General features: G+C 41.0%; 3 protein-coding genes across 3 annotated transcripts in view; 1 reads left to right on the top strand and 2 right to left on the bottom strand.

The window, feature by feature from the left end:
• inppl1a (inositol polyphosphate phosphatase-like 1a) overlaps window positions 1–4,022 on the top strand; it is a 31,309-nt gene extending 27,287 nt beyond the window's left edge. The window contains exons 26-27 of the mRNA XM_032545381.1: window positions 803–936; window positions 2,152–4,022. Coding sequence (XP_032401272.1) covers window positions 803–936; window positions 2,152–2,251 — 234 coding nt within the window. The 3' untranslated portion in view covers window positions 2,252–4,022. The remainder of the gene's footprint in view (window positions 1–802; window positions 937–2,151) is intronic.
• A 127-nt stretch (window positions 4,023–4,149) lies between these two features.
• Window positions 4,150–7,606, bottom strand: phox2a (paired like homeobox 2A). Its single transcript, XM_032545382.1, has 3 exons — window positions 6,992–7,606; window positions 6,027–6,214; window positions 4,150–5,694 (listed from the first exon to the last, which is right to left on the bottom strand). Exons 1-3 carry the CDS (start codon window positions 7,212–7,214, stop codon window positions 5,200–5,202), a joined length of 906 nt encoding a protein of 301 aa, XP_032401273.1. The 5' UTR covers window positions 7,215–7,606; the 3' UTR covers window positions 4,150–5,199.
• Window positions 7,607–17,664: 10,058 nt separating this feature from the next.
• The window catches only part of clpb (ClpB family mitochondrial disaggregase), a 34,636-nt gene continuing 24,930 nt past the window's right edge, over window positions 17,665–27,370 (bottom strand). The window contains exons 8-16 of the mRNA XM_032590733.1: window positions 25,962–26,039; window positions 23,871–23,926; window positions 23,256–23,300; window positions 21,750–21,911; window positions 21,501–21,657; window positions 21,301–21,374; window positions 21,072–21,191; window positions 20,107–20,211; window positions 17,665–18,693 (exon numbers count right to left, since the gene is read on the bottom strand). Of these exons, the coding sequence (XP_032446624.1) occupies window positions 18,496–18,693; window positions 20,107–20,211; window positions 21,072–21,191; window positions 21,301–21,374; window positions 21,501–21,657; window positions 21,750–21,911; window positions 23,256–23,300; window positions 23,871–23,926; window positions 25,962–26,039 (995 nt within the window). The 3' untranslated portion in view covers window positions 17,665–18,495. The remainder of the gene's footprint in view (window positions 18,694–20,106; window positions 20,212–21,071; window positions 21,192–21,300; window positions 21,375–21,500; window positions 21,658–21,749; window positions 21,912–23,255; window positions 23,301–23,870; window positions 23,927–25,961; window positions 26,040–27,370) is intronic.

The raw sequence follows: 27,370 nt of genomic DNA, 5'->3' as shown, positions 1-27,370 counted from the left end.
AGTTTAGCCTAAAATTATTCATTCCCCTGTTGTGGGCGCACAGAATGGATATGCTTTGATCTAAACCAGTCCATTGTAGCTCTGTCTGAATGTTTAGGCCTGAAGGTGAACCTTCGCTCCAGTCTCTAGTGTTTTCCAGCCTCTAACAGATTTGCCTCCAGGTTCTCAATGTTTTTAGCTTCACCCATCTTCCCATCAGCTTGCCTGTCCCTGGCAAAGAAAGGCATCCCCACAGCATGATGCTTCCACCACCCTGCTTCTCTGTGGCTTCTTCACGTATCACATCTAACCAGATCAGCTTCGTCATGTTTGCTGTGTTCTTTCATCTTTCAGCAATGATTCTCTTTCCTTGGTTCATCACATAAAGCCCAATGAGATACATGGATGTTTGTGGTTGTGACTTTGAGTACTTTTCAAGGAATTGTTAACTGGGGGTGGGCATTTGTCATAATGTTTATCATTTATCGTGATACATTTCTCATCATAAATTCATTAATGTTTAAAAATAAAACTGTCCCTATTGTCAGGATTGTTAGTTTTGCTATTTTCTCTGATGCCTGTTCAATAATAGCATGAACAAATATGAATATATTTGATAATCTGATTAAATGCAGTTACTGTGTGCTGTTTAATGATGTAAATCTTACGTCTTAATGTGACCAGTGTCCTAGAGATGCGTATTTCAAATGGGAATGTTTTTCAAGAGCAGTATTTGTGTGTCACTAATTCACATCCATACAATTGCCTAAAAAAGAAGTAATAAATAGTTGTGTTTTGCTGATGCTGCATTTCTCCTGTCCAGGCACTGTGGGGCAGCAGTAGCTCATCTTTGTCTGTGGGAGAGTCGTCGGTGGGGGAGTGGCTGCAGAGACTGGGACTGGAGAGATACGAGCCGGGGCTTCTGCACAACGGCTGGGACGATCTGGAGTTCCTGAGGTAGCCATCGTCACAAACACACACCGCCTGTGTTTGTGTTAATGCTGTGGTGAACTGGAATGAAGGACCTGGGTAGCAAGTGACCACTCAGTTTGCAGGAAAAGCCCCTTAAAGATAAGCTCCATGTATTTTATTGTTTTCCTTCGCATATTTTTACTGATGACAATAATTACAAAAATACATGACACTTTCAAATCATAATTGCAAATGAATGATTTGAAAAGTGGAAAACTATGAATGTCCTATTAATGTTTGGCTCTTAATGATATATTTGTTGTATTTTAGGGTGATTTAACAATACGATGTGCAACTTTAGACTAAGATTTTAGAGCATGTGCAGTAATTGGTGCTCAGTTTTCAAAAATACACATACACGTCTACTGATATTTGGATAAATGTCTTTCAGCAGGTTGCAATGGGACCTCAAATGGTTTGTAGACATCAGAAAACTTCTGGTTGAACATTTAGCTATTCTAATTATCAGAAACAATTATGTTTATTTAAATCTCTGTTTTTAATCTTTAACATTCTGACTCAAACACAATGATGAATGGAAGCTGGTTGGGAAGTTTATGATGTTTATGCTCAAGCCTTTTATGAACTGGAAGCTGCTGAACCAACTGACTCAAAACCAAAACCTTCGATGATGATTAAATGATACAAATGCTTATATGTTTGTGGGGGAAAAATGCTAGATGAACGTTTAGAGAGGTAAAGGTGAAGCTTTCAGACCTAATAACACGGCACCACTGTCATATTAAGCATGGCGGTGGCGTCATAATGCTGTGGGATTTTCACTTGCTCTGTTACAAAACGTGTGGAAGCATGAAATGAAGCACCGCCTCTAAATTATTCAGCTTCTCATCTGAAACTTGGACACAGTCGTGTGTTCCAGAAGGACAACGATCACAACTGGTTTTCAATTGGCTAAAGCAAGTTCTAACTTTATTGGAAATTTATTGACTGCACATTAAGCATGGTTCTGTTTGAGAAAACTAATTTAATTTAGTTCTACTGGTTCTGTCAAATATCCAGTCAGAACAATGCCAGAATCTCATTGATGGTTATGAAAACATGTCTTATCCTAATTTTATTTAGGTTAACCAAACAATACTACATATTGAAAATTGTGTACTCAATGCTGTGTTTCTGTGTGTTAGCACCAACAAAAGGAGCAGCTTGAGATTTTCCACTCGTCATTTTCTCTGTTTCCAGTGACATCACAGAGGAGGACCTGGAGGAGGCCGGGGTCCTGGATCCTGCTCACAAGCAGATCCTGCTGGAGAGCCTCAGGCAGCAGCAGCAGCAGAAATGAGCTGCTGAAGACTGGACTTTGACCCGTCCAAACCGGCGGCCCCCAAGAGGCCGACTCTCAGCTGAACCGACCCGATCTGAGCTGGAACCTGCTAACTGATGCCAGACCGTGCCTTCTGAGAGAAAATTGCACTCCATTTGTAATTTCAAGAACATTTGCTGACCCAACGTCCTCTTTCATTTGTACTGTATGTGTGTTGTTATTGTTATAGGTGTGGCCTTATTTAAGTACTTCAGTCCTCGGAGCATCACTACAGAACCCCTTGCTGTAAATGCAATGTTTTTTTTTACAGAGTAACAAAGGTAAAACTGATGCGTGGGGAGGTGCAATCTGTGTGCTGTGACATCAGATCTGACCTGTAGCTGCAAGCACATTTCTTTTACTTTTTTTTTCTTTTTTTTGAGAACTGGATTCTTTGAGGATTCATTCAAATTGGGCACATTTGAGAATTTCAAAGCCTAATTTTTGGAAATGAAAGTTTGTTGAGTGTTTGAAGGTTCTGTGATGTGGATGAACGGGGTGCAGCGGCAGAAAGGAAGCTAGCTAGGTGAATTTTGGTCGATCTGAGCTAACTTTTTCAAATCAGATCGTGTATTTTGTAATGATGTCTGGGCTGCAGTTTATTTGGTTTATGGCCGGTAGTGAGTGTCGCTGCATGTATTTATGTTTATTTTTTATTATAAAGGGAATTTTCAGCTAACCAAATTGATCCATATAAAGCTGGAACTGTGTATTTTCACCTTGATGCAGCATTTTTGTCATACCGTTCTTGCACAACTGATGCCGTCATTTTGACAGTACTGGAAAGAAGTTCCTTATAGCGTAAATGTTTTATTTTCCCACAGACGCTGATATGCAAGTTCTGAACAATTCCTGTAAAAGTGAGCAAGGCTATGCATTTCAAGTCATGAATGCTGCACCGAGCTCTGATGAGACTGAATATTACATCTTTTATTTAAGCCTCAATTTTCTGAGTCTGCATTTGTGTCATTAGTGCTAGATTTTTATTTGTTTAATTTCATGTTTGATATGCCACAGCGTTCAGGGAGTTGGTTAACACACCCGGGTGTAATTACAGGAACAGATTTAATAAACCATCACACTGCTGATTGTGTCGTACTATGGTTAAGAGATGGTTTTATGGTTTTATTCTCATAGTCTCAGATGTTTCTGTATTTTAGGGCCATATTTTGTGCTCATAGGAATTGTTCCCCTCGAACACTTTGCACATATTGTGCTCCCTAATTTGCCCAGCAGGTGGTGCTGTTTCTCGCTGAAACGGCCTGTATAGACGCTAGTCCTTGAAATGTTTTTATACGTTAGCCAGCGGTTTTCCATTGACCTCTTTAGTTTTAAGTAACGCGCTACACTATTTTTTATAGAATCACACTATGCTATTTATGGTCATATTAACAGCTTAGAGTGAAAGAATGTTTGAAGGAAAACTTTAAATGAGTCCTCTGATGTAGAAATCAGTCATTTGTTTGTAGAAAAAGTTTCCCAGTTCGTTGTTCCCAGTGTTCTTCGCCGCCCACATATTTCAAACAGCCAAACTGCAAAGCAAATATGTCATTTAAATGTGTCTAACCTTTTCAGGCCTTTCAGTGTTCTCATATTTGTGTGTGTGAAATGGAGACTTACCCATGTTATTATTCTCCTCCTACACTCCAGTTATATGTAGCCTTGTGTTTTGGTTGTATTAAGTTAATGTAAATTGTTCACCCTTGTTTTTGTTTTTTCAATAAAAGTCTGATAGTTTTCCTTTTTTCAAGGGGTTACAGTTTTTTTCTTGTCTGTTGGAGAGTGCATGTTTTTAATTTCAGGAAATTCGGTCTAATATAATGTCATAACACCTTATTTTGTCACATGCAAGAAACCAGATCATGAGAGGTGTCAGGTAGTGCCTTCATAATGTAGATTTATTAGAATATTCAGAGTAGTGCTGTAACTTCTCATTCAACAGAGCTTCACATGTTCCTGTGAGACAGATGCTCTGCAGTGAAGTAGGACTGTAGAGCCAGAAAAAAGGGTGGGACAACTATCTAATATTTATATTACTATCTACAGAATTTACAGCCACTCAAAGATGTGTGAAAAATATTAATAAATACATGTTTGTTTGTTTTTTTTCATTCTGAGGAATGAAAGAAATGTCCCTCAATGTCCCTTGAGGCATTAAGGGACAAAACAGGATATTTTATGCAGGTTTAGAACAAGTAATTCCGGTCTTCAGTCTTAAGTGAGGGACCGATTGCATTGCTTTACCATCAGCAGAACAGATCATTTATGCAGTCAGATCCATACATTTGCAAGCTTAAACTACAAGTTTGACTCAAACCCTTTTGAGAATCACCAAAGTGGCAACTGTTTTCTTAGACGTCAGGATTCGAAGTGTCGCATACGGACGAGGGAATGAGCTGATCTGGGGAGGCATCTAGTCTGAGCCCGCCAGCTCTAATTGGATTTTGAGGCACCCCCATTTCGCTTAGCAAAGAGAGATTTGGGGCCATTTAAAAAAAAAAAGTCTGTGTATCTAGTTGTGCTTGAGGGTAAAGGTTTGCTTTGTTTCCTCAGCAAAGATGGGTGATGTTTGGATTTCTGCTTTTAGGTCGTACCTGACCTCCATACTTCATCAGAGCTGCTGCAGAGAGTGTGGGAATGTGAGAATGCAACAAAGACAGAGAAGATGCAAGGAAGTGTTCAGGAGACAGCTTGAACGCCTGTAATGCCGAGTTCAATGTCATTAAATAGAGAAAGTCTTAGGAATCTGTCCAAATCCAGGCTGATTCTGTACAGCTTCATAACACGCCTGGACTACCAGACCTGGTATTTTCTGGCCTCTGACCAGAACTTGATGGGCATCTTTTGTTTCTCCACTAAAAAAAAAAAAAAAAAGTTTGAAGCTCTTATCTGTTCCTGATTGGTCCTCGTCTTCTCCCCTCTCTACCTCAGAACAGATTTGTCTTGATGGCAGGATTGGGTTTTCTGTGGAAGGACGACAGGACTCCAGCGAAAGGCCCGGTCATACTGTCCGCCGGCTGCCAGGCCTTCAGAATCTCCTGAGTCTGAACAGCCGGCTGGGCCACAGCCGGGTTGGACGGCCCCAGGCTGGACCAGCTGGGGGGCTTCAGCCCCTGGAGCACCGGGGAGCTGGAGGGGTTGGTGTAGCCGCTATTGGTGGGGGCCGGGCTGGGGCTCAGGCTGGCGGGGCTCCCCAGGTTCCCATTGGCCGAGCCGGGCAGGGAAGCGGTGCTGTCGGGTGTGGGGCTGCAGGTGGACTCCTTGGACTCGTCATCATCTGACGAAGATCTTGTTTCTCCATTTTTCTTCCCCCCAGAGCTGTTGCTGCTGTTGCTACCCGTGTTGCCACCAGAGCTGTTGGCCTTGGCATTGGCTGCCCTCTCCTGCTTGCGGAACTTGGCACGCCTGTTCTGGAACCACACCTGTAGGCACAAACACAGGAACCTTTAGGACGGATGGACGGAAGCAGGTGGATATGCAATAGCAGCCATCAAGTGAGGACCAGGAGAGGCCAACCCTCCATCCACACACATTTATTTATGTATAGAATTATTTATTAATATGAAACCAAGGAGATACGGTTTTAGCGAGGCGCACAACTTTTGTTTAATTATCACAAAACTCCTAATTTTTAGTAATCATTTTTGTGCCTCACCTCCCATAATCATTAGAGGCCCCAATAAGCCAACTATTTAACGAACTTTCTGGAGGTGCACCATGCAGAAGAACACATAGAAAAGCCTACTCCCCGCACCTGGACCCGGGCCTCGGTCAGATCTATTTTCAGCGCCAGCTCCTCTCGGGTGTAGATGTCCGGGTAGTGCGTCTCGGCGAAGACTCGCTCCAGCTCCTTTAGCTGGGAGCTGGTGAAGGTGGTCCGGATGCGCCGCTGCTTCCTCTTCTCGTTCAGTCCAGAAGGGTCCGAGAAGAACTTGTAGGGGACTGAAAGGGAGTAAGAATTGGTTCCTTGTTTTTCTTTTTCTTTTTTTAATGGAGCAAACACAATTTGAGTATAATCGGAATTTCAATGCGGTGGGGGGGGGGGGGGGGGGGGGGGGGAGGTTGCAGTGCGTAAAAAGGCAGGATCGCTTTGAATCCGGACATTTTTAATGAATAAACATTTTATTAAATATACAAAAAAATATTTTTTTATATATTGAAAAATGATTTACCCTATTATTCGGGAAAATACTTATATTAATACTTTCTCATCTTAATTAAAATCTGTTTTATTTAATTCAGCAAATGTTCATTGAGATTTGAGAATTAACATACCAATTTATAAATATTTGACAGGTTATAGTATTTCATATAAAAATGCAACTGATATTCATTCAAATACAGTGCAAAATACCGTGATTTTAGTTTATGCCTAATGCCTAAATTAGGCATATTATTAACAAAAACAGTACAATTGTTGTTAATATTAGTAAACAGTCCAAGACAGATTAAATAATATTCGTATTGCCTCGTTATTCTCGCAAATCTCGTGCTGAGAACGGAATAATTGATGATACTATATATAGTCATCATTTGTGTTATAGCCTTTATAGTTGAGAAAGTCCAGTTCTTGAGTTCTTAAAAATAGCTTCATTTTTTTTTTTTTTTTGACATTGTTCAAATCAAGTGAATAATTAAAATAGTTGCAGCTTTCTAACTTGTCCCTCTTGGCTGTAAAACAATAAGACTTCAGAGCAGAGCAAAGCAGCCGTTTCCTACCGGAGGAGTACGGTGTGGGCTGGTGCTCTCGCAGGGCTCCCAGCGTGCAGCTGGCCGTGCTCAGCGGCGTGCAGCCCGGGTTGGAGAACGGCCCGCTCCGGATCGGGTTGTACTGGAAGGAGCTGGCCTGGCTGCAGGAGCTGAAGTCCGCGTAGGCCGACGCTTCCATGGCCGCCATGCAGGAGTCGTAGGAGTTCAGGTAGGAGTAATCCATCTTATACATGGAGGAGAGCCGGTGCAGACACCGGTCCGCGGCTTTCACGCAGCTGCTGCTCGTTTCTCGGCGGTAACGGCGTGTCGGAGTTGGGCTTTTCTCTCCAGAATCTCCGAACTTTCCCTCCCTCAAACTCTTTTAGTTTGTATATCTCTGTGTGGAGGGGCTCCCTTAGGTAATCCAGATGTTTTCTTTGCTCTCTCTCTCTCTCTCTTCCTTCACTTCCTCTGTCTGTGCGTGTCTTCAGCTCTCGTCTCCTCTCCGCGCTGCGCTCCGTTTGACAGCGCGCTGCGGCTCGCGCGGTGCTTATAATAAACTCGGTAGGGCGCGAGACAATAGCGAAGCGGTGGTCTTGTTTCCATGACAATGCCACCAGTGAGTGAGCGTGGAAACGGACTGCCCCTCCACCTCCTCTTCCCCATCCCACCAAAGATCATTGCACCGCCCACGCGGTCCACGGCGTGAGTTAAACCATCGTTCTACAAAAACTGATATTTTTTTCCCCCCTATCAAATCACTTACAAAGCCCATGCTTCCTTTACCGGACGCATCTAACTAATTCTGCTGGAGTAAAATTTTCCAGCTCAGTGACGAGAATTAAGCATCATTCTCACGTTTCCGTGAAATCGCGTTAATTTAGCGTGTGACAGCCAGTTCAGTTCAGTTGATCTGTGTAGCATAATTTCAGTTCATTTTATAAAGACGAACAGGTTCAACTCATTTCTGGGAAATATATACTAAATCAACTCAATGTCATCTGATCATATAGGAAGATTTAAATTCAGTTAGATGTTTCCCAATTCGATCCAGGTTATAATGGAATTTGGTCAAATTCAATTCAGTTAATTTACTATTGTAGTAAATCATATAGCTGGAAGCCTAAGGATTGTTGGATTGAGACACTGATATACGAATATGTCCGTAAGAATTTCATTTTAAAAAACGTTAAAATTGTGTTGCTAAAATTATGTTAGAATTTTTTTAATGTTATTTTTATTTATTTATTCTTTTTTGTTTACGTTTTAGACATCATAAACTCGGTCTTGAGGCCTTTTCTCCCATTTTTTGTCCAACGGGGCAAACTTTGCATAGATATTAATATTTATTTTTTTCGTGTATTTTTTCATGTTTCGGTCATAATCATTCCTGTTACAATCATTTATACAATCGCTTCTTTTTTCTTTAAAAAAAAAAAAAAAAAAGACTATTATAATTATTTTTCCCATGCGCATAATTCCTGTAAGACAGTGTTACAGCAGCAAGGCCCCGTGATTCTCAAAAAGCTGGACAGTTCCTGTGCGTCTCCAACTGATGCGCAGAAGCAGCCGCAGCTCCTCCATCCGAGTCTTTATGTGAGGGAAAACGTCCAGATGTGACGGTGATTGGCGAGATTAAAAGCTCTGATTTGATTCCGATCACTTTTTACCGACATGTCACCAGAGTGCGCGTCAGTTTGATGTATCGGACCGGAGAGGTGTGTGTGTGGAGGGGGAGGAGGGGGGATTCAGCGGCTGCGGAGACGAGCGAGCGCGGCGCGGCGCGACGCGTCAGGCTAACCATAAACGCATTGACGCTCCATAAATTGGTTTAAGTTTATTGTACGGTGTCATACAATGTGATAAGTCATATCCCACGCGGCCCCTCCGTGACACAGAGGCTCCGAAACCGGGAGGCATTGCAAGAGCGCAAAGCTTCCCAAACATGTACAGATGCTTCCTTTTTACTCTGCTGCTCCCTGCTTTCTGTGTGCTCTTGGTGAGATTAACAGGCTTTTTATTAGAGGGTAAATTTCACCGAATAATATGATCCACAAACCAAAATTACGTTGTGTTCGTACGGGAGGAATTAATTGAGTTTGGCCTGCGTGCCCGCGCGGAAAATGTCATAATAAAGGCTCAAAAGCGCGTACTCTTATCTCTGCTTGACCAGAGGCTGCATGATGATGCTCCTTAATGGCATTAACCCACCACTCTGCGTTCACTTTAGTAATAATAAGATCTGTTTACAGCAGTTGTTGCGTGGTTGGTGAGTGTCGGAGGATGAATGAAGCATGGGAGGCTCCCGGTACTCGGTTTATACTGCAGAGTGGAGCAAAAAAACAACAACAACAACAAATAAAAAGCCAGAATAGAATAGAAAAGAATCAACTTCTTGTACATAAAAATATGTGAATATATTGTTTTTTTTAATAAGAGAAAAATCATAATCTAAAGTGATAAACTGTGTGGAGCCAAGATATAATCAAACTGAGCTGCTGCTAAGGACCTCCATGCCAGTAGTGGGAGCTATAGGAGCGTTTGACATCTCACACAGATAAGATGTCAAAACCTAGAGTTTGCTAGTTACATAAGTGAAGAGTAGACTACATTTTGATTTGCTTCAATGGTTTCTGGACAGCAAATTTAAAGCAAAAACACAATAAAAAGTAAAAATGCAAGTTTACTCTGAATTTAGAAAACTGACAAATTACCAATAGTAATCAAATAGAGATATATTTGTAGGATTGCAATATTAATAACCTGCAATTAATAATCTAATTAAGTTAATATCTGCTCGTTATAAATGCGCTTGAGCAACATTTTATACACACAAACTGCAACTTATTCAATCAGTATTTTATGTGTGTGATTGTAGACTTCATTAAAATTCCCCCCTCCTTCAAAATACGACTGATTCTACTCTGAAGTTGTGCTTTGGACATGACTGCCTGAACAAACGAATAATCCTGAAACTAAACTTGTCCTCACAATTTATTTGTTGCCATTTATTTAATAACATAAAGGGAATATTGGAAGGGGTGAAGCAAACAGCTTTAGCGCTTCACTCAGTTTATTGAAATTATTTAATGGTTGGCTATTAATCCAATCATGGAATTTGAGGGCATCAAATGCAGAAGACACAAACAGTTAGACTTGGACAGAGTTATGATGTGGTGCTTTGGTGGCTGGTATGTGACAAGTTTAACTGTAAAGGGGACACCCAAATCTATTTCTGCTTAAGGCCCCACAAAATCTTTGACCAGCCTTGCTCAAACATTTCCTGCACAAGGACAGAGTTTTGCACCTTGTCTGGAAAAGAAAGCAGACTCAGTTTAAACATGAAATGCTCATAAAAGGTCTGCTTATATGTTGCAAATACAAACAATAATCAACTGAACTAAAACAAACATTGAATTACAAATGTGCTGATTTAAAAGTTAAACTGTTTCTAATGAATCTGAAGCTAGCCAAATTGCATTTCATTATGTTCATTTTTTAATGTGATACTAGAAGGAAAGTTGATAGGCAAACATGTTACCTAGACATTTGAATATTGGGGTCCAGCCAATGGTTGCTCTCTAAAAAAAAACTATTCAAATAGTTCTGGACACAGACATGGAGATGGATGAGAAATTAAGTATTTACATATTTTACCAGTGCAGTTTTGGTGCTCACAGCACAGTGTCGTCAGCGTACATTTGGCGATGCAGTTGGTGGCAGAGCCTAAACAACAGTGATCCTAAAACAAAACCTAGAGGGACTCCACACTCCTGTTTTTGATCAAATGTAGGAAATCTTACACTCTGAGAAAATTTGAAGCGAGTCAGTGTTGTTATTAATATGTGATGCTCAACAGTTGCAAACGCCCTCCTCATTTTAAGAAAGTTTCATATTCTTGATTTGGTCCTGATGGGGGGGGGTTATGTTATGTTTCTAAGAAGTCTGACAGCAGGCTTGGGGAAATCTGGGCTCTCTGGGATTATGTTGACAAATGCAGTCTGAGTTATGTTAACAGAGTCATAATTCAAAAATGATTTAATCATTTCTGTTGTTTATGTCTGAGCTGAGAAGACATTGTATATGTGTAACTGTATGTGAGTGAGCCAGCGTGTAAGACATTTTTTTTCTAGGAATGTAGCTGTGTAAGACACTGAATAAATAAATAAATTGTCAAGAGCCCCCAAATTTTGAAATGCTAAGCAAATTTGAAAAAGCTACAAATAAAAAGCAAAATCAACAACAAAAAACGTTTTAAAAACAAAGACAAAAAAGCAACAAATAAATAAGCAAGAGTCATAAATGGGAGCTCAGTGCTGCTGTGGTAGATGGTGGGCTTAACTAGAATTGGGTGCAAAATAAAATGTTGCTTATATAACCTTTTGAAGATGATTATGAGTGTAATTCCGTCACATAATCATTGTAATTCAGAATTAAATCCCAGTCCCTTTTGTTTAGAAAAATAGATGAAAAAAATATTTAGTGGAGAAGTATGAAGAGGCCGTTGGAAATCCTACAAACAGCTACTGATATGCAACAAATGAGATTTAATTCTTCCATCCAGGCCCAGCCGTCTGTTGCGCATCTCCGTCTCCAGGGTTCAGAGGTGAGTTTACCGAGAAACTTAAACTGTTTCAAAGTTAGACTCGTCTCTACATCCCCCCTTTTTCCAAAAAAAAAAAAGAAAAAAAAAAGAGCATCCAGGAGCGAATCTAGCTCTCCCGCTTTCAAGCATTTAAACTAATCCCTTCAAAAGGAGGAACCGGTCCCTTCCAGGCCACTAATCCGCCCCATAGTGCTCCACGCAGCGCAGTCGGGGGTGGGAGAGGGGGAGAGACCTTTCCTCCGCTGAGGTTTTAACTTTGGACTTTTACATTCATGGGGCCGATGGGACGGAAACAGTAACGGAGAGCTTTGGCATTCATTGCGTCTGAGTCAACACGGGGCGACACAATGGCCCCCTAGAGACTCCTGAGGGACCCTGAGAGAGGAACCCTGACTTTAGGGATTATAGCCCCGCTGGTCATTAGGGAAAACAGTGTGGAGGACGGAAACGTGCAGGTTGTCTCTAATAGATTCAGAGACCATATTATTAAACGACAGAATGTATGATTGGACAGCGATGGCACTGATTAAACTACTTGGAGCATTTAATATATCATTAACTATGACAAATAACGAATGGCTCCTCTCTAATTTTGGACGCAAATTGTCCTGAGCGTTTACCGACTCTCCTAACCTATCATGGTTTGGGATGGTCTTCCGTCCTACTGCGGATCTTTGGGGCAGACTTCTGCATGATGGATGGCTGCGCGCTCCTGATGAAGACGCACAGGGGTAGAAAAGTGACAGAGACGTGCAGATAAAGGCTAAATGAGGGATGAGACAAAGCCATGCGGGAGGCCCGTCCCGGTTCGTGTCCCCGCCCTGAAAATCTGAGTGAAGCTGTCAGTCAGAGAGGAAGGCGGCCAGCTCCATCCATCACCAAAAAACTCCGACAAAAACATCTCCCATCAGCCCAAAGCAGTTTTTCCTGCTTCAAACATCGGGCATTATTGATTCCGGATATTAACCGTGTTGTTGTGGAGCTTGTTAAACAAGCATACAAAAGCGCAAAAGATCACCATGATGCAGAATTATTAGAAAGAGTAATTAAATATAAAAACAGAGAAACAAAATGTAACGAGGACGCACAGGCCTTTATTTAAATATTTAGACAAGTTCACGGTGTAGACCTTCCTCCTCTGCACTCAACTAAAATTAAGCTGCAAATTAATTTCCCATTAGAGTGTGTTGTTTCAGAATAGATTGTACATCGGTTGCATTATTACATACATTTTAGTTTTACAACATTTACAGCTGAAATAAGTAGAATTACATATTCGAACAATGAAGTTTCTCCATGCGTAAATACGCACGGTTGACTGTTTCCATCATCTTATATTCATTCCATATTTAGAAAGGATTTGATGTTTTCTATTGTATTTCATTCGATATTAATGACAGTAAATACATCTATTTTTTTTTCTTTGTTTTTTTTCGGCTTATTTGGAAACATTCGTTTGGATTCATTTTTCTCAGGACTCTGGAACCTGCTCTCCTGCTCTGCTGACTGCCTGCAGTGTGACTAAAATGTGTCGTGTCATCGCCCCCGTTGAAGACCCTCTTCCCTCCAGAGGTGGATTTCATTGCGCATAAAATAAATTCAGAGCTCGCAGATCCCGCCGCTAACATCGGCCCGCGTCTCTTTTTTTTTTCTTTTTTCTTTTTTTTTTCCAGCTACAGCGACAGCAGAGGCTGGCGGCGCGCATTTGATTTGCTCAATGATGGATGACAGACGAGGAGGAGAAGGCTGAAGGGCCCCGGAGGTCCCAGCGGTACCGCCTGCATGTCCCCGCATATCAGCCCCCCCAATTACCATGACATCCACGCGGGTTAGAGACGGAGGCAACCGCGTCTTGGTTATAACCCCACCTCCTCTAAAACAACTATAAAATAAACCACTCGATTTTTTGGGGGGACTAGTCTGATTAAATTTGTTTTCAATATATTTCCGAAGAGCTCGCCTTAGCGTCGCAGACTGGTGCAGGGCATTTCGAGCCCTCGCCATTTCGTACTTTATTCATTTGTTTCATTTCTAACTTTTCCTGGTAGGTAGCGGAGGCCCTTGCAACGGGGCATCTCGTACCCACATTCACAACAGTTTTATTTAAGGTCATTTTCTATAATGTACTCATAATTTACTGTCAGGGAATATGGGTGTATTTCTCCAATAAATATTTATATATACTTGCAGGACGTATCAGAACCACATGCAAATAGACGCAATTAAATTGAAATGCATGAAGTTCTAGCATTCGATGTATTTATTTCTCTCCACTTGTTATGAAAGCACATCAGGGATGTGCGATGCTTCAGATATATAGGTACGAGATGGAAGGAGGGGGGAAAAACAAACACAGGTACGATAAGGTGATGGCAAACTGACCCGCAGGCATCACAGACCAAGCCGCAAAACCATTTTGGTTGAGATTTATATGCACGAAAATAAATATAACTCACCATCAAAACATTGACAACAAAGGCGCAGGTGGCCATTTTCTGTTTTGATTTACGTTTTTGATTCTTTATGATTGGGAATTAATAAGATGTTTGTCATTTCATCCTCTCCCTGCTTCGTGCCACTGTAGATCTTTAGGGTTTAAAAAAAAAAAAATGGATCCGTCTACCACTGTTCTTTCGAACCGGCCATGCCTCCATTTGTATTGTTCGTAATTCTTTGTCAAACAGTGATGTAAAGTATTTTACCTTGTACAATGAAGTGGTTCTTCATGTCCAGTAAGGGAGGCAGTTTACATATTTTTGAATTTCGCTTTGACATTTTGTAACGTTCCGTTTCTTCTGTAAACAGTTTCATACACACGTACTTTAACTATTGCATAATTCATTATTTTCACGAGTTATGACGAGAAATAGTCACATTTATCAAATCAGATATATATATTTTGATTTAGTTGCATTTTCTAGAGACTATTTAAACCCACCACACCCAATTTGCATGAATTGTTCTCCTCTCCCTCCCAGTTGACTTTTATGAAACAGAATATGACAGATTATGGCCCCCGATCAAACCAACATTAGATAAACGTCTGTGCCGTTCATTATTATCAGTCATAGGCACATGGCCTAAAAGCATAAAAATGCTGTAAACCGGACTGAAGCAGGTACGAAACGACCACTTGGTAGTTAAAAATTGAGACATGCTCGGTACAAAAATGTCTTTCGGCAGACGGGTACTTTTCTTACCCGTAAACGGGTACGAAACGACGAAATCGGGAAAAGTACAACAATTCCCGGGATTTATAAGCCGGTTGGCCTGGTCAGAAATCGGGGAATTATTTTCGCAACCAGATGCACGTTTTAGCCCATCAGATTGCACTCATCCCGTGTGTACGTGGGTGCGAGTGTGAGTCCACTCTTAAGTTGAGTTGGACACGCATCCATCAGATGGAACATGACGCAGAGCAGCTGCGGTTATTCAACATGCTGCGTCCATCTCTCCTGCGGCACTGGACCTGTATTATCCTAATGGACACCGGCATGTTACTTAAAAAAAAGAAGCTTTTTGGGATAAAGAAGAAAAAGCAAGACATCTCCCGGGAGACCACGGTGTCACACATACACACACACACACACGTATACACGCACGCGCCGTGGAGCAGCAGCACAGCTGGAGGAGCGAGGCACGGCCGCGCGCAGGAGAGCTTCTCCAAACACGCTAATTAGATCTGGAGCTCTGGCCTCGCGCTCTGAAAGCAGCCCAGCGGCGGGGCGCGCGGAGCTGTGGAAAGTTAATTGAATTAAATTCCCTCTAAACTAATTAGGCTGCAATCTGCCACGCGAGCTGTCCCTGTGCAAGGTTCGAATTAGGCAGAATGGATTTGTTCCTTTTCTTTAAAAGAAAAGGGGAGGACGGGCGGGTCTGTAGCAACCTACCCACCCTGTCTCTCTTTTTTTTTATGAAAATGTGTCTTTTATGCGGGTTTTCCCAGTCACCATAACAGAGCAGAAATAAATTCAGTCTCTAGAACGAGGAGGGCCGAGATTTCCAAGCAACATGTGCGTCCACAGGGACTGCAGCTCGGTGATAAACTGCGGCGCTCTGCAGGCTGCACGAATGAGGCGCATCTTTAGAGCGAGAGCTGAGAGGTATAATGGAGGGGGGAATCGATCGCCTTCCTGGGGGAGCACAATGAGAGCCGGAGGGAGGCAGGGAGAAGGAGAGAGGAGCGGAGCGCGGAGGGACACGGATGAAAATGCTCCGTTAAGAGCGGAGACAGATATGATAATGGGAGAGCTGCTACTAGTCGTTCATCATTCAGCACCTCCACCTGGCTGCTGCGCCTCTGTGAGGCCACTCCAACACAGACCATCGCAGCCTTATCCAGGAAATGGAGGGAAAGCGCACAGATCTGAGGGTGGGGACGGGGTTGTAACGCTGCTGAGCTGATGCTCCATCCCCTGTTTCTGCATCCTCGTTACACATTTAACTCTCATCCAGCAGGAAGAGGAGGCGGAGGCGGATAGGCAGAGACAGACAGATGGACAACAGAGAGGGGAGGAAAGGAAGGATGCAGGGGAAGAGAGAGGCAGCAGAAGGCAAAATGAGGGGAGATGGAGGGAGGTTATAGGACGATGGAGGGGCCAGGTTTCTGTTTCTCCATAATCTAATCAGAGAAATGGCAGCAGTCAGAAATAGCCTGACGGACAGACTAAGAGCCTCTCTTCTTTCTCCTCCTCTTCTTCTTATTCCTCTCTTCCTCCGCAGGGAAAGGTAAATGGATACACACACACACACACACACGCCCACACACACGCACACACACAGACCCAAAGCACTCCAACTTCCTAAAACCATGAAGCGAAGATGCATATGAGGGTTAGAGGAGAAAGATGGGAAAAGCCTGGAGGTATCAGAGCAAAAGAAAAAACAAAAACAAAAAAAAACCTTGATCTACTGTCCATTTGCAGCCATCTGCTGCCTGTTGCTCCTCATCTCTGGCTGTTTATCCTCATCAGCTCCATGCTGATGGGCTCGCAGCAACTCCACGGGTTATTCCCAACACCTTCTGCTAAAAAAAAAAAGGAAAGAAAAAAAACAACATACAAATGAATGGTGTTGAAATGTTAAAGTTTCCAGCCAGAGATTTCTGTAAGATCAAGCTCACTGTGTAGACATTTCTTTTGATCTATAAAATGACACATCACTGTCAGTTGGCAGCTAAATTTTGCTGTAGGTAATTATTCAATCCAGATGAAATCGACCCTCCCAGGTGACGTCACAGAAGTGCTTTTGAATACATCGGATGTTTTTAATCGAAGTCCTCCTCTAAATGAGTTTACATGAAATTTTGGTTGACCACAGCAACATGTTTAAGCTGTAAGTAACTCTGCATGCATGGATTTCTGTAAGTTTTGGTAACAAGACAGCACTCTGAAGATTTTCGTACAGTGGACCAGGCAAGACTGCAATGAACAGATCTCATTTTTATATGAAGAAAACACTTTTCTTTGATTTCCAAATACATTTAAAATATCTAAAATAATAATAAAAAAAACATGGTCTGAAACTATATTCATGTTTGTGCGTTCTGACTTTTTATTCAGGTTGACATTTTCCATAATTTCCTTATGTTACATGTAAACAAAAAAATAGCCTTGCAATCACGAATCACTACTTTCAAAATTTTACTTGCATATAATCGTTTCAAAAGTTGCCATAGTTCTTGCCTATTACAAGAAGCCAGATGATTTGTTTCAAAAGTGAATGACATGCAATTACACTTCCTCTTGAAACACGTTAGTGTAAATGTCAGCAAAACCAGCTGTGTGTTTGTTGCAGTTGGGGGGTCCAGGCACTGTAAGAGAGGCGGTGTCCGTCCCCGACGTGCTAATTACTCCCTATGGACAACACATTCCTGCAGGCTGTTGTGTGTCTGTATGTGTGAGATGCTTTCACTGCCGCTTCCCTTCCCCGAGTCCAACTCGGACCCCCACATGGAGCAGAATTCCTACAAAATTCCCCTGTCATGTCGATTCACAAGGTGGACAAGCGTTATTGTTGTAGCAGGACTCTCATCCATCCATCCATCAGGAGTGTCAGTGCCAGTCAAACAAAACAAAAAAACAGGAGAAAGAAAGGAGAGGAATTCCCTTTTTTGTTGTCAAGGTTTTATTTACATGGTGTAGGTTGGGATACAAGGAGCAGAAACGTGGCTCCCTTACATTTGGCCGTTTGTCAACAAGATGTTCAACACTTATGATGTTAAATGGTGTTTTTATTTCACGTTCCTACATTAACATGCATCAACAGACAACTTGTCATTTGATCTACTACTACTGCTAATTTACCTGCATTACTACATCTTTTTTTAATGCGGTTTATGAGTGTAGTTCAGCTTGTGTGGGTCTGTTCACCACTGATATACAGTATGATAACACAAACAACTGAAGTGTCCTCTCCAGAAACTAAAGGTTTCTGTGAACTGAGAAGAAAATATGTCAGTTTTCTTCTCAGCTGAACTCAACCGGCTGTAAAACTGCTGGTTTCGCCGCATAAATCATATCAACTAACCTTATAATATATATATTTAATAAATATTGTTTGATTTGGCTTTTAGTCTGCATTACGTAGTAAACATAACATTATCACTCTGTAACTACAGCTATATTGAAGGACAGTGCAGAGCGTGATACAATGTCTTCACTGATGATGTATGGTCATGATGCTGATGCTCCACCTAAACATCTCTGAATAAATACGTTCCGCAGAAACACTGTTAGTCTTAGTTTTCCTATCTGAAAAATTGCCTACACTGTACTGCATGTTGTGGACACTTTGGCATGATGAATGAGAAGCAGTGAAGTTTCTCAGATGTGCTTTTATTAAGAACATCCATTGGTTACCATCCATCCTGTTGATGCTGGATAATGCTTCGGCTGCTGCTGCTGATGAGGTTTAGTGTTGTCTTGTGTTAGTGTTCAGGATTCAGCGGTGGACGGATGTCCAGCGTTCTCGATGAACTGTCCTCTCCCACCACTTCCAGGCGCAGCCTGGGCATGCTGTGCTCCTCCTGGTCTTCTGATTGGACGAACAGACGCAGCGTGCAACCCTTGGGCAACAGCTCCTGTTCGTACGCTGCAGCTAATTGGTTGACGACCCGTCGCTCAACCTGAGGGATCAGTAATGGGGTTAAGCAGAAAGCAGCAACATTACAGATTGATTTGACATCCTGAGATGTCTTAAGAGTTTTTAGTCAGCAATTATACTTTCATATTATCATTTTCAATCATTTGTTGCCTTTTAAGTAAATAATTCTTTACTAAACAAATGTTTCTACTTTACATTTTAGAATTGATAAATCAGTACAATCAGAAACATACAATATATGTAATTATTATTTCAAATATGTTCTTTGTTAATTGACAGTCTCTGATTTAAACCCTCAGTTGATGTTGTGGGTGTGTTTGTGCCTCCAACAGACGTTAGGCAATAAGCAAGATACACCCTGGACAGCTTTACCAGTCCATCAACACAGAAAGCAGGACAGCATTCAGTTTTTTCCCAACTTTTTGACAATTTTCACCTGACAACAAAGTTCAACGTAAATTGTTGAGTGTTTATGTCACACCAAAACAAAGAACTACATAACTACAAAGTGGAAACTATGATAAATGTTTGGATTTCTGTTTTACAAATAATAATCTGAAAAGTGTGCAGTGTGTTTGTATTTAGCCTCCCTGAGTCAATTCTTGCAGGAACCGACTACAGCAGTAAATTGTTTGGCAGCTTCAAACAGATTTTGTCCTAGGATAGATGATAGATGGAGTATTTAACGCCACCTATCTTCCCAACAACTGACTAGTTTTGCTGTCCCTCCTGCCAAAAATAAAAGCACTCCACAGCACGACACTGCCACCCCACATGTTTCACTGTGGGGTTTGTGTGTTAATAATCAGGTTTTCAGCAGATATGGTGGCATATGGGCTGGGATGTTCTTGCAGTTTCTTCTTACCTATCTTCTACAAAAGCCAGATTTGTGGTAAGCACAAGTTTTCCAAACTGAGCAGTGAATATCTGCTGCTCCTCCAGAGTTCCCATGGGATCTTTACTGCTTCTCTTCTGTCTGAGTTTCAAAGATTTGAAAATGTGCCATGCTTTTCTGATGTTCAGATGATGAATGGAACAATTCTCCATGAGATGTTCAAATTTGTCATTTTGTTTTGTAACGTAATCCTGGGTTAGACCTTAGCCCTGACCTGTCTGGGTCTTTATGATGCCGTTTGTTCACCAATGTCCTTCACTGAACAGCTGGACTTACACTGAGATTAAATTACACTCAGGTGGAGTTTATTCACTAACAAGGTGACATCGGAGGGAAATTAGTTACACTGAATTCTATTTAAAGGAACTAGAGTAAAGAGAATTGACTATAACAGTCTTGGACTATCACATAAAATCACAGTAAAATATGCAGAGTTGGTAGCTATAATGTGACAAAATGTGAAAAAGGTTAAAGCTAAACGATTACCTTGAACCTTTAAGGGCACATCATGTGCTTTCCAAGATGTCTCAGTCTACATACCTCATGTTTTATGGAACGCGCTCCATAGTGCAGGTTATATCCACCCGCCAGTAGGTCCAGGACCGGGTGATCCCACTGAAGAGTGATGTCATGACGCTGCTTAGCCTGATGGAGAGATAGAGATGAGGTAATGTTAGGTTGAGGGAAAGGATTACACCTGGAGTGCACGCAGCAACACAAAAAAAAACACACAATCAAAGAATAAAGGAGTAAACAAGACAAATGCAGCATCAGAGGGGAGATACTGTCAAGCAGAATGTCTGCCAGCGCTAATCAACAGGCCCTTAATGCGCTTTAATCAAACACCAGTCAATAGTAGTGATCAGAGCAGCTCATTTAGCTACTGATGTTAACACTTCATTCAATAAATAGGACACCATGTTTCATTGCAGATGCACAGCCAGGCAATAATGGCAACACTAAACATTTAATTCTCCTAATATGAGTGAACGACAAACAAATGGCGATTAGAAGATAATCAAATTTCTGTTGTTAGAAGCTCTGCCAGACACCGACAAGTTGTTGTGAGACTTAGACTAAAAAAATAATAAGGAACGGACAAGCAACTTTCAGAAGATGGATACAGTGAAAAGACGCATGAATCAGGCTTCGATCAGTCCCTTGTGGGGGCCATGTTGTCAGGACATCAGCCATAATATTAATAATTAAATTTTGATGAAGCCTCCACATGTTAAACACTGTAATCATGTTAAAGTGAGTAGCAGAGGCACACAATATTGATCTGCGCATTTTTTCCTGCACAGCTCAGCGGCTGCAGAATGAAGTGGGTGAGGCTGTGCAGTCCAACAGGAGGAGGCAAATACAGAAACTTCATGGGTGGAGCAAATGGTGTGAAACATTTCTTTCATGACACCTTGATGAGTGACAGACTATAAATATACTTACATTATTTGTCAGAAACAAAATCTTTAACGTAGTGTAAATAAAAAAAGTTGCCACTAAACCTTTTTGGCCCAGAAGTTGAGCTCTTTGCTGACCAGCTGCAGCAGCTCTGAGTAACAAAACGGCAGGAAGTACACGATTTCATTGATCCGACCAAGAAACTCGTCCCTCCGGAAATGAGCCTGAGGATGAATCAAAGAGCGAACAATGACAGCTGGAGCGTCGCCGGCCAACTGAACTTGTTTCAAAACGAGCTGAGCTTCAGTTTTGTGTGTTTGTGAGCGTCTCTACCTTCAGGATTGGTCGGATCACCGTGTCTTTAAACTGCCGGGAGATTTTAATGTCGTCGCTTTTCTCAACATCCTCTGGGGATAAACATAACAATGATATGACAATGATCATGTAATTATCAAGTCATCTGAATAAGTTAGTATAGTGTTTAGTTTTATTATATTTACTAGATGTGCTTCATGCTAGAGTATTTAACTCACCAAGTTTGTCGGCCAGCTTCCTACGACTGAGCTCCTCAGCTTCCTGCCGCAGTTGCAAAGCATGCTGGGCAATGTCTTCACTTGCAACATTTGAAGTCATGATAAAAATGGCATCCTTACACTCAATAGTCTTTCCTTTGCCATCTGTGAGACGACCCTGAGAGAAGACAAGCATGAAATCAATCAGAGGGCCTCAGGCTTTTTAAAATATAAACTTGCAATGAATAAACAGAGTATTTTTGTAGAGACCTCATCAAACAGCTGCAACATGATGGTAAGAACGTCAGGATGAGCTTTATCCACTTCATCAAACAGAACAACAGCGTTGGGGCATGCCTTCAACAACTTGGTCAGCTGACCCCCTTCCTCATGCCCAACGTATCCTGGAGGAGAACCAATAAACTTTGCAACCTGAGAAAAGAGAACCAGAAGATGAAAGGCCGATCAAACATCATGCAACAAAGAAATCTTCTCTTTGGATGAATTTACATAATAATAGGCTTCATTCAACATGTACAGTGCCTTGAAAAAAAATTACACACACAAACTTGTATTTTCTGCGGTAAACTTGATGCATAATTATGAAGTGAAAGAAAAAGAGTTTTAAAAATCTCTGTGGCAAGTATTTGTGTTCAGTCCTCTCTACACTGCTGCTCCTAAATAAAATCAAGTGCTTTAAAATGTCACTTGCTTAGTATAAGGAACCACCTGTGTGTATCTTAAGTATAGTATAAATCCAGCTATGTGTGAAGGTCTCACATGATTGGAGGAACACAGCAGACAGAGCGGGGATATAAAGAAAACATCCCAAACTTTGAACATCTCATTCGAAATAGTTCAATCCGGTACCTGAAAACTAAAAGAGTACGGTACGATTGAAGTTCTGCTTCCACTGTAATCTGTGGCAAGGATGGAAACATAATGTTCTCAGATGCTCTCCATCCAATTTGACTGAGCTTGAGTTATTTAGAAAAGATTAACAAGTTCACTGCAGCCAAAGGTGTTCCTACAAAATATTAACTACAGGGGACTGAATACAAATGCATTGCATACTTTTCTAATTTTATTTGGAAACAATGTGCAAAACCATATTTCATTTCCCTTCCACCTCACCATTTTTACCATTTTACCTGGTAAAATACACTGAGGCTTGTGGTTGCAATGTGTAAAAACGGTAGATTCTAAGAGCTTCTGAATCCTTCCTTCTTCTGATGCAGAAGGAAGGAATTTAAAAAACTGTCTCCATGGAGTGATCATCTTAAGGTGCCAATATTCATATTCATATATATATATTTCCCTTACAAATAAACTTTTCACAATACCTTGCATGTGTGGTCATTGAACAGACAACAATGTTATCTGAGAAAACTTAAACTGTCCTTTAGTCAAGGTTTTTACTGCCACTCATTAGATAGCTTGCTAAAATGTTCAACACCAAGTCTGAACTAAAATGATTAGATGCAGTTCTTAAAACACTGGAACATAATCCAACTCTGAATCACTGATTAAATGTATCCATCATCAAACCCCCATAAAGAGGCATAAACAGAGCATTCATTTTGGTTGTTGCATTAATTATGAGATCATAAACAGAATTAATCCAAAATGTCACTGCCATAGATAGCAGACACAGAGTTACAGCAGCTCTCATTTGAAATGAGCTCACTTCGGTGGAGCAATATACTCAACAAATTATACATGACGGTTTTAAAAAGACATTCTGCGTTCGGTCTTCAATTCAAGGAAACTATTCACCTCGTGTTTTTCCTGGAACTCTGACATGTCCATGCGGATGAAACCCTGCAAAATAAAGACTCTCTATTAATATATGGCTCCAACACATTGTTCATGTTCTTCACAGTCATTTTAAAATATAAAATACAAGCATTCATTATAAATGGAGGAGATACTGTATGTGCACATTGATCTGGGTTTGCATACCAGCAAAATCCCAAAACTGAAAAGTATGGAGGTGGGAAACGGAGAAAAGAGAACGGCTTCATTCACTTCCTTCACTGCCAATACCAAACTGCAACCATGCAAAGAATTTGTTCACACCTCTTCCTTCTGTTCACTGATTAGCCCGGCTGAAATTCAACTGGAGAAATTGAGCTCAATGGGAGAAACCCCAGATAGAGCATCGAAGGGAGTTAAGAATTTAGTGGTCAAGTCAGGATATAATTTCTTTAAACAAAAATATTCTTTTACACTCCTGTATATCCAGACCTTTAAAATATGAATCTAGTTTCACACTTTTCCACACAGTGGAGAAACACTGGTGACATGTTGTGGGTTTAATGTGAACCTGGAGAGCAATCTGCTCCCACTTACACTGAAGCGCTCGTGTATTCATGCAATAACAAAACATACCTTCTTAATGTCTTTGTGCATGTAGCGAGCAACCTGTTTTGCCAATTCCGTCTTTCCTGTCACAGAACAGAGACATCACTTGTATTATTCCTTCTGTAACAGGAACAACCTCATCTGCCATTTAATTACTTTGAATTTGACATAAAAAAAACCATCTCATGTGAAGTACGGCATCTTCTAAAACATTCAGTCAAGAAAACAATTTGACTCATTTGAGACTAAAAGACAATATTTTCCTCTTTGCTAAGTGCTTTGGCCTAAATCCCAGCACCACCTCCAATAAAGCATCCGATCATATCCGCTCTCCTGAAGCACTCATTAAGTTTGTCGGTAAAATATTCTGCATATAAATGCTCATATATGATATTGATGTCTTGTACTTGGCATGGGTGTGTGCGAGGGCTGTGTGTGTTTGTGCCTTGTTGCTGTGTTTAATATTGATGTCTCATGGCCAGAGTTTGTCGCTGAAGGGAATGGAGGATATGAACACTGCCTCTCCCTCATCTATCTCTCTGCCTTGTCATTTCATGATCTCTTTCTTTCTTTAGCCATCTATCTGGCCCTTAATATCTCTCTCTCTCTCTCTTCCTGCTACCTCTCTTCAAACTAACACATTTGCTGCTGGTAGAGGATGTTTAAGTTTCTTTGCAACAAGCCAAGCTTTGTTGCTTGATACTAAAAATCCTCTGGGAGGCTTTTATGTTCACTCAGTACTTCTTTGTCCAAAGTACTCCTAAGATCTATGTGCAGGAGTGTGGATCTGCTGCAACACAAAGGTGGAGGTTCTCTCAGTTTACACTCGTCCCCAGTGGATATCATTTCCTGAAACCACAGGCTGCTGTTGATTATCTTGCTCACAACAATAGTGTGCTACCAAGAGGTACTAGTGTTTTAATGTGCAATCAGCTGTTTTTCTGACAGCTGCTCCACACACACAGCTAAGGGGGAGCTGTTCCAAACAAAGGCTATATATTGGATGGGGCTTTCTGCTGTCAATACTAATCAATTAAAAATACTGAATGCTGAGGGGAGATTTTGGCAAACACGTCTGAGGAAACCCTTCAAGCTAATAAACATTCAGAAAATTCTCAAATGTTTTGATGGCAATTCAAGTCAGGATGTGTTTAAAGAAATCAGAAACTTTTAAAATTTTGATCTCTAGCTACAATGTCTTGAATAAGTATTTTTGACATATTGCATTATAGTCATAAACCTCAATCTATTCTACAGGTGATTTTATCTGACAGACCAACACAAAGTATAGCAGTAAAATAAAAGGAAAGTGATACTACTACTCCCCTTTCTACAACCTTTCATTGCAACTACAAGTTTTCTGAGGTATTCCTGTAACAGCTTTACACATTTAGACATTGAGGTTTTATCCATTCCTCTGAGCAAAATAGGTGTAGTATTAGAGATTATGGCAGATGCCTTGATGTGCAGTATTAGTTTTTATCTGCACATAGAATTCAGTAAGATCAAAAAGTTACATCTTGGTCACAAGAGCACATTTGTCCACAAGTCTGCTGCCAATTGTGTTTTAATAAACTAAAATATGCTTGTCTTTTAATCGCAGCTGTTTGAGTCAATTAGAAAATCGTTTAACCATTTTGACCTGAAAAGCATCAAAGCAAAGTTACAGGATACAATGTCTCTTTTCACTTTAAAAGTGTGCAGAATAAATTGTGTGTTCTTGCATTAAGACCTTTTAATTACAGCGCTGCTCACCTATCTAAAAAAAAGATAAGGCTACTTGCTATAAATGCTGTTTTCTTATAATTCCATAACTCAGCATGAGAAAGTCTACATAGTTTTGAACTTCTTTAAAACTGCAAAAGAAAGAAAGGCACTTAAGAGAGAAATACACTTGCTGAATGTAGATGAACCTAAACCATTATGCAGCGGGTTTTATAATGCTATATTCCTTGTTAAGCGATTCCTTTATCCACAGATGAATGGAGTTCACTTCAAATGCATTAAAAAGCTTCGGAAGGAAAACAAGTATTGTGTTTATTTCGGCTCCCCCCAGCTGTTTTTTACATAAAATCAAACCAAGGTTGAAGAGAGGTGTGTGTCGAAGAAAGAAGGTACCGATTCCTGACGAGCCAAGGAAGAGGAAGACGAGAGGATGCTCTTCATCGTACCAGCCGTTCTCCTTTCTTCTGATGGCTAGACACCACACAGAGAGAGAGAGAGAGAGAAAATAACCCCATTATAACATTTCCATTTGTTGCTTTTGCTTTCCATCAAGAATAACTGAGCTGACCTGAGGGTGGAAGGATTCCTGAAACTTTGATCAAAGAGTGAAAGAGCAGGGATGAGAAAAGGGTCAGAGACATTTGGTTAAAAAAAAAAAGAAGAAGAAGAGCAGAGAAAACAGAGCAAGAGAGCAAGACGAGAGAGCTCCAGAAAGCTACCCACGATGCATCTCCCCCCCGCCTCTCAGTCAGTGGGGCCATTAGCCAGCAGTAATTGTGTTAGCCTCTCTGGCGCAGCCATGTTGAAATCAGTTTAGCATAGATCGCAGCCTCACACACACTCTTGCTTAAAAAGGAGTGCCTACCCTTCCCTGCCATCACCCCAGCAACCAAACACACATATACACAACGGCAGGATGATGATGTGGATGGCAGGAGAGTATTTGACTGTGGTTTGAGGCACTTAAAGAAAAAGACACCAGAAAACTCTTCCAAATGTGAACCTGTGATCCAGACTGGGGTCCAAACCAGAGATGAACAGGGATGTGGCTGGGCTAATCACTGGAACCAGTGGATCCATTATTAACACAGCTTGCTTCAGGAAAAAAAACAAAAAAAACCCCAACATGTTTCTGGTCTGATGGTGCTGGTTTGGGTTCTAATTAGAAGTTTATCAGCTTCCTATACACATATCACAGTTTTGTTAAGAAGTCCAGCAAAACATGCTGAAGATAAACCAGAAATTCTAATAAAGTTATTGATCTAATGTGACATGTTGGCCTTTTGAGGATGGGAGACATTTGTGTAAATTAGCTTGAGAGTGTGGCCACAAGTCCCCCATGAGTTTTAATAACTAAACACTTCCAGTAGAGAAGAATAACATATCAAAGACCAATCACCACAGCCATATCAATGTGGACCGTAATGCTATGCCAAAGAACTATGTGGATGCAATATTTTATAGGTTGCAATATTTCAAAAAGGGATGGGCTGGTTACTGGTATCGAGATATACCATTGTTATAAAAAGCCATGGTTTTAAACCAGCTAAAATGACCCGCCTCCGGTTCTTACAATTTAAAATACTTTAAATGAGAGGATAGAGGACAGGCAGTTACCCTGCATCCCTCCCCCACATGTTGCTGTTTAAGGTAAAGAAACATTTTACACCAGTCTTTCAGTTAAGAAAGACAAACTCAGATGTTTGGAAATATTTCCTGCAAAGATTTGCATTAAGGAAACTATTTTAAAATAGCAGTTAAACTAAAGTTTTCTAAGAAACAACTGATGGTTGTCCATTGGA

This window comes from Xiphophorus hellerii, chromosome 18, assembly GCF_003331165.1.
Source record: "Xiphophorus hellerii strain 12219 chromosome 18, Xiphophorus_hellerii-4.1, whole genome shotgun sequence".
Classification (NCBI taxonomy): domain Eukaryota; kingdom Metazoa; phylum Chordata; class Actinopteri; order Cyprinodontiformes; family Poeciliidae; genus Xiphophorus; species Xiphophorus hellerii.
This window is presented reverse-complemented; position numbering and strand designations above follow the sequence as displayed.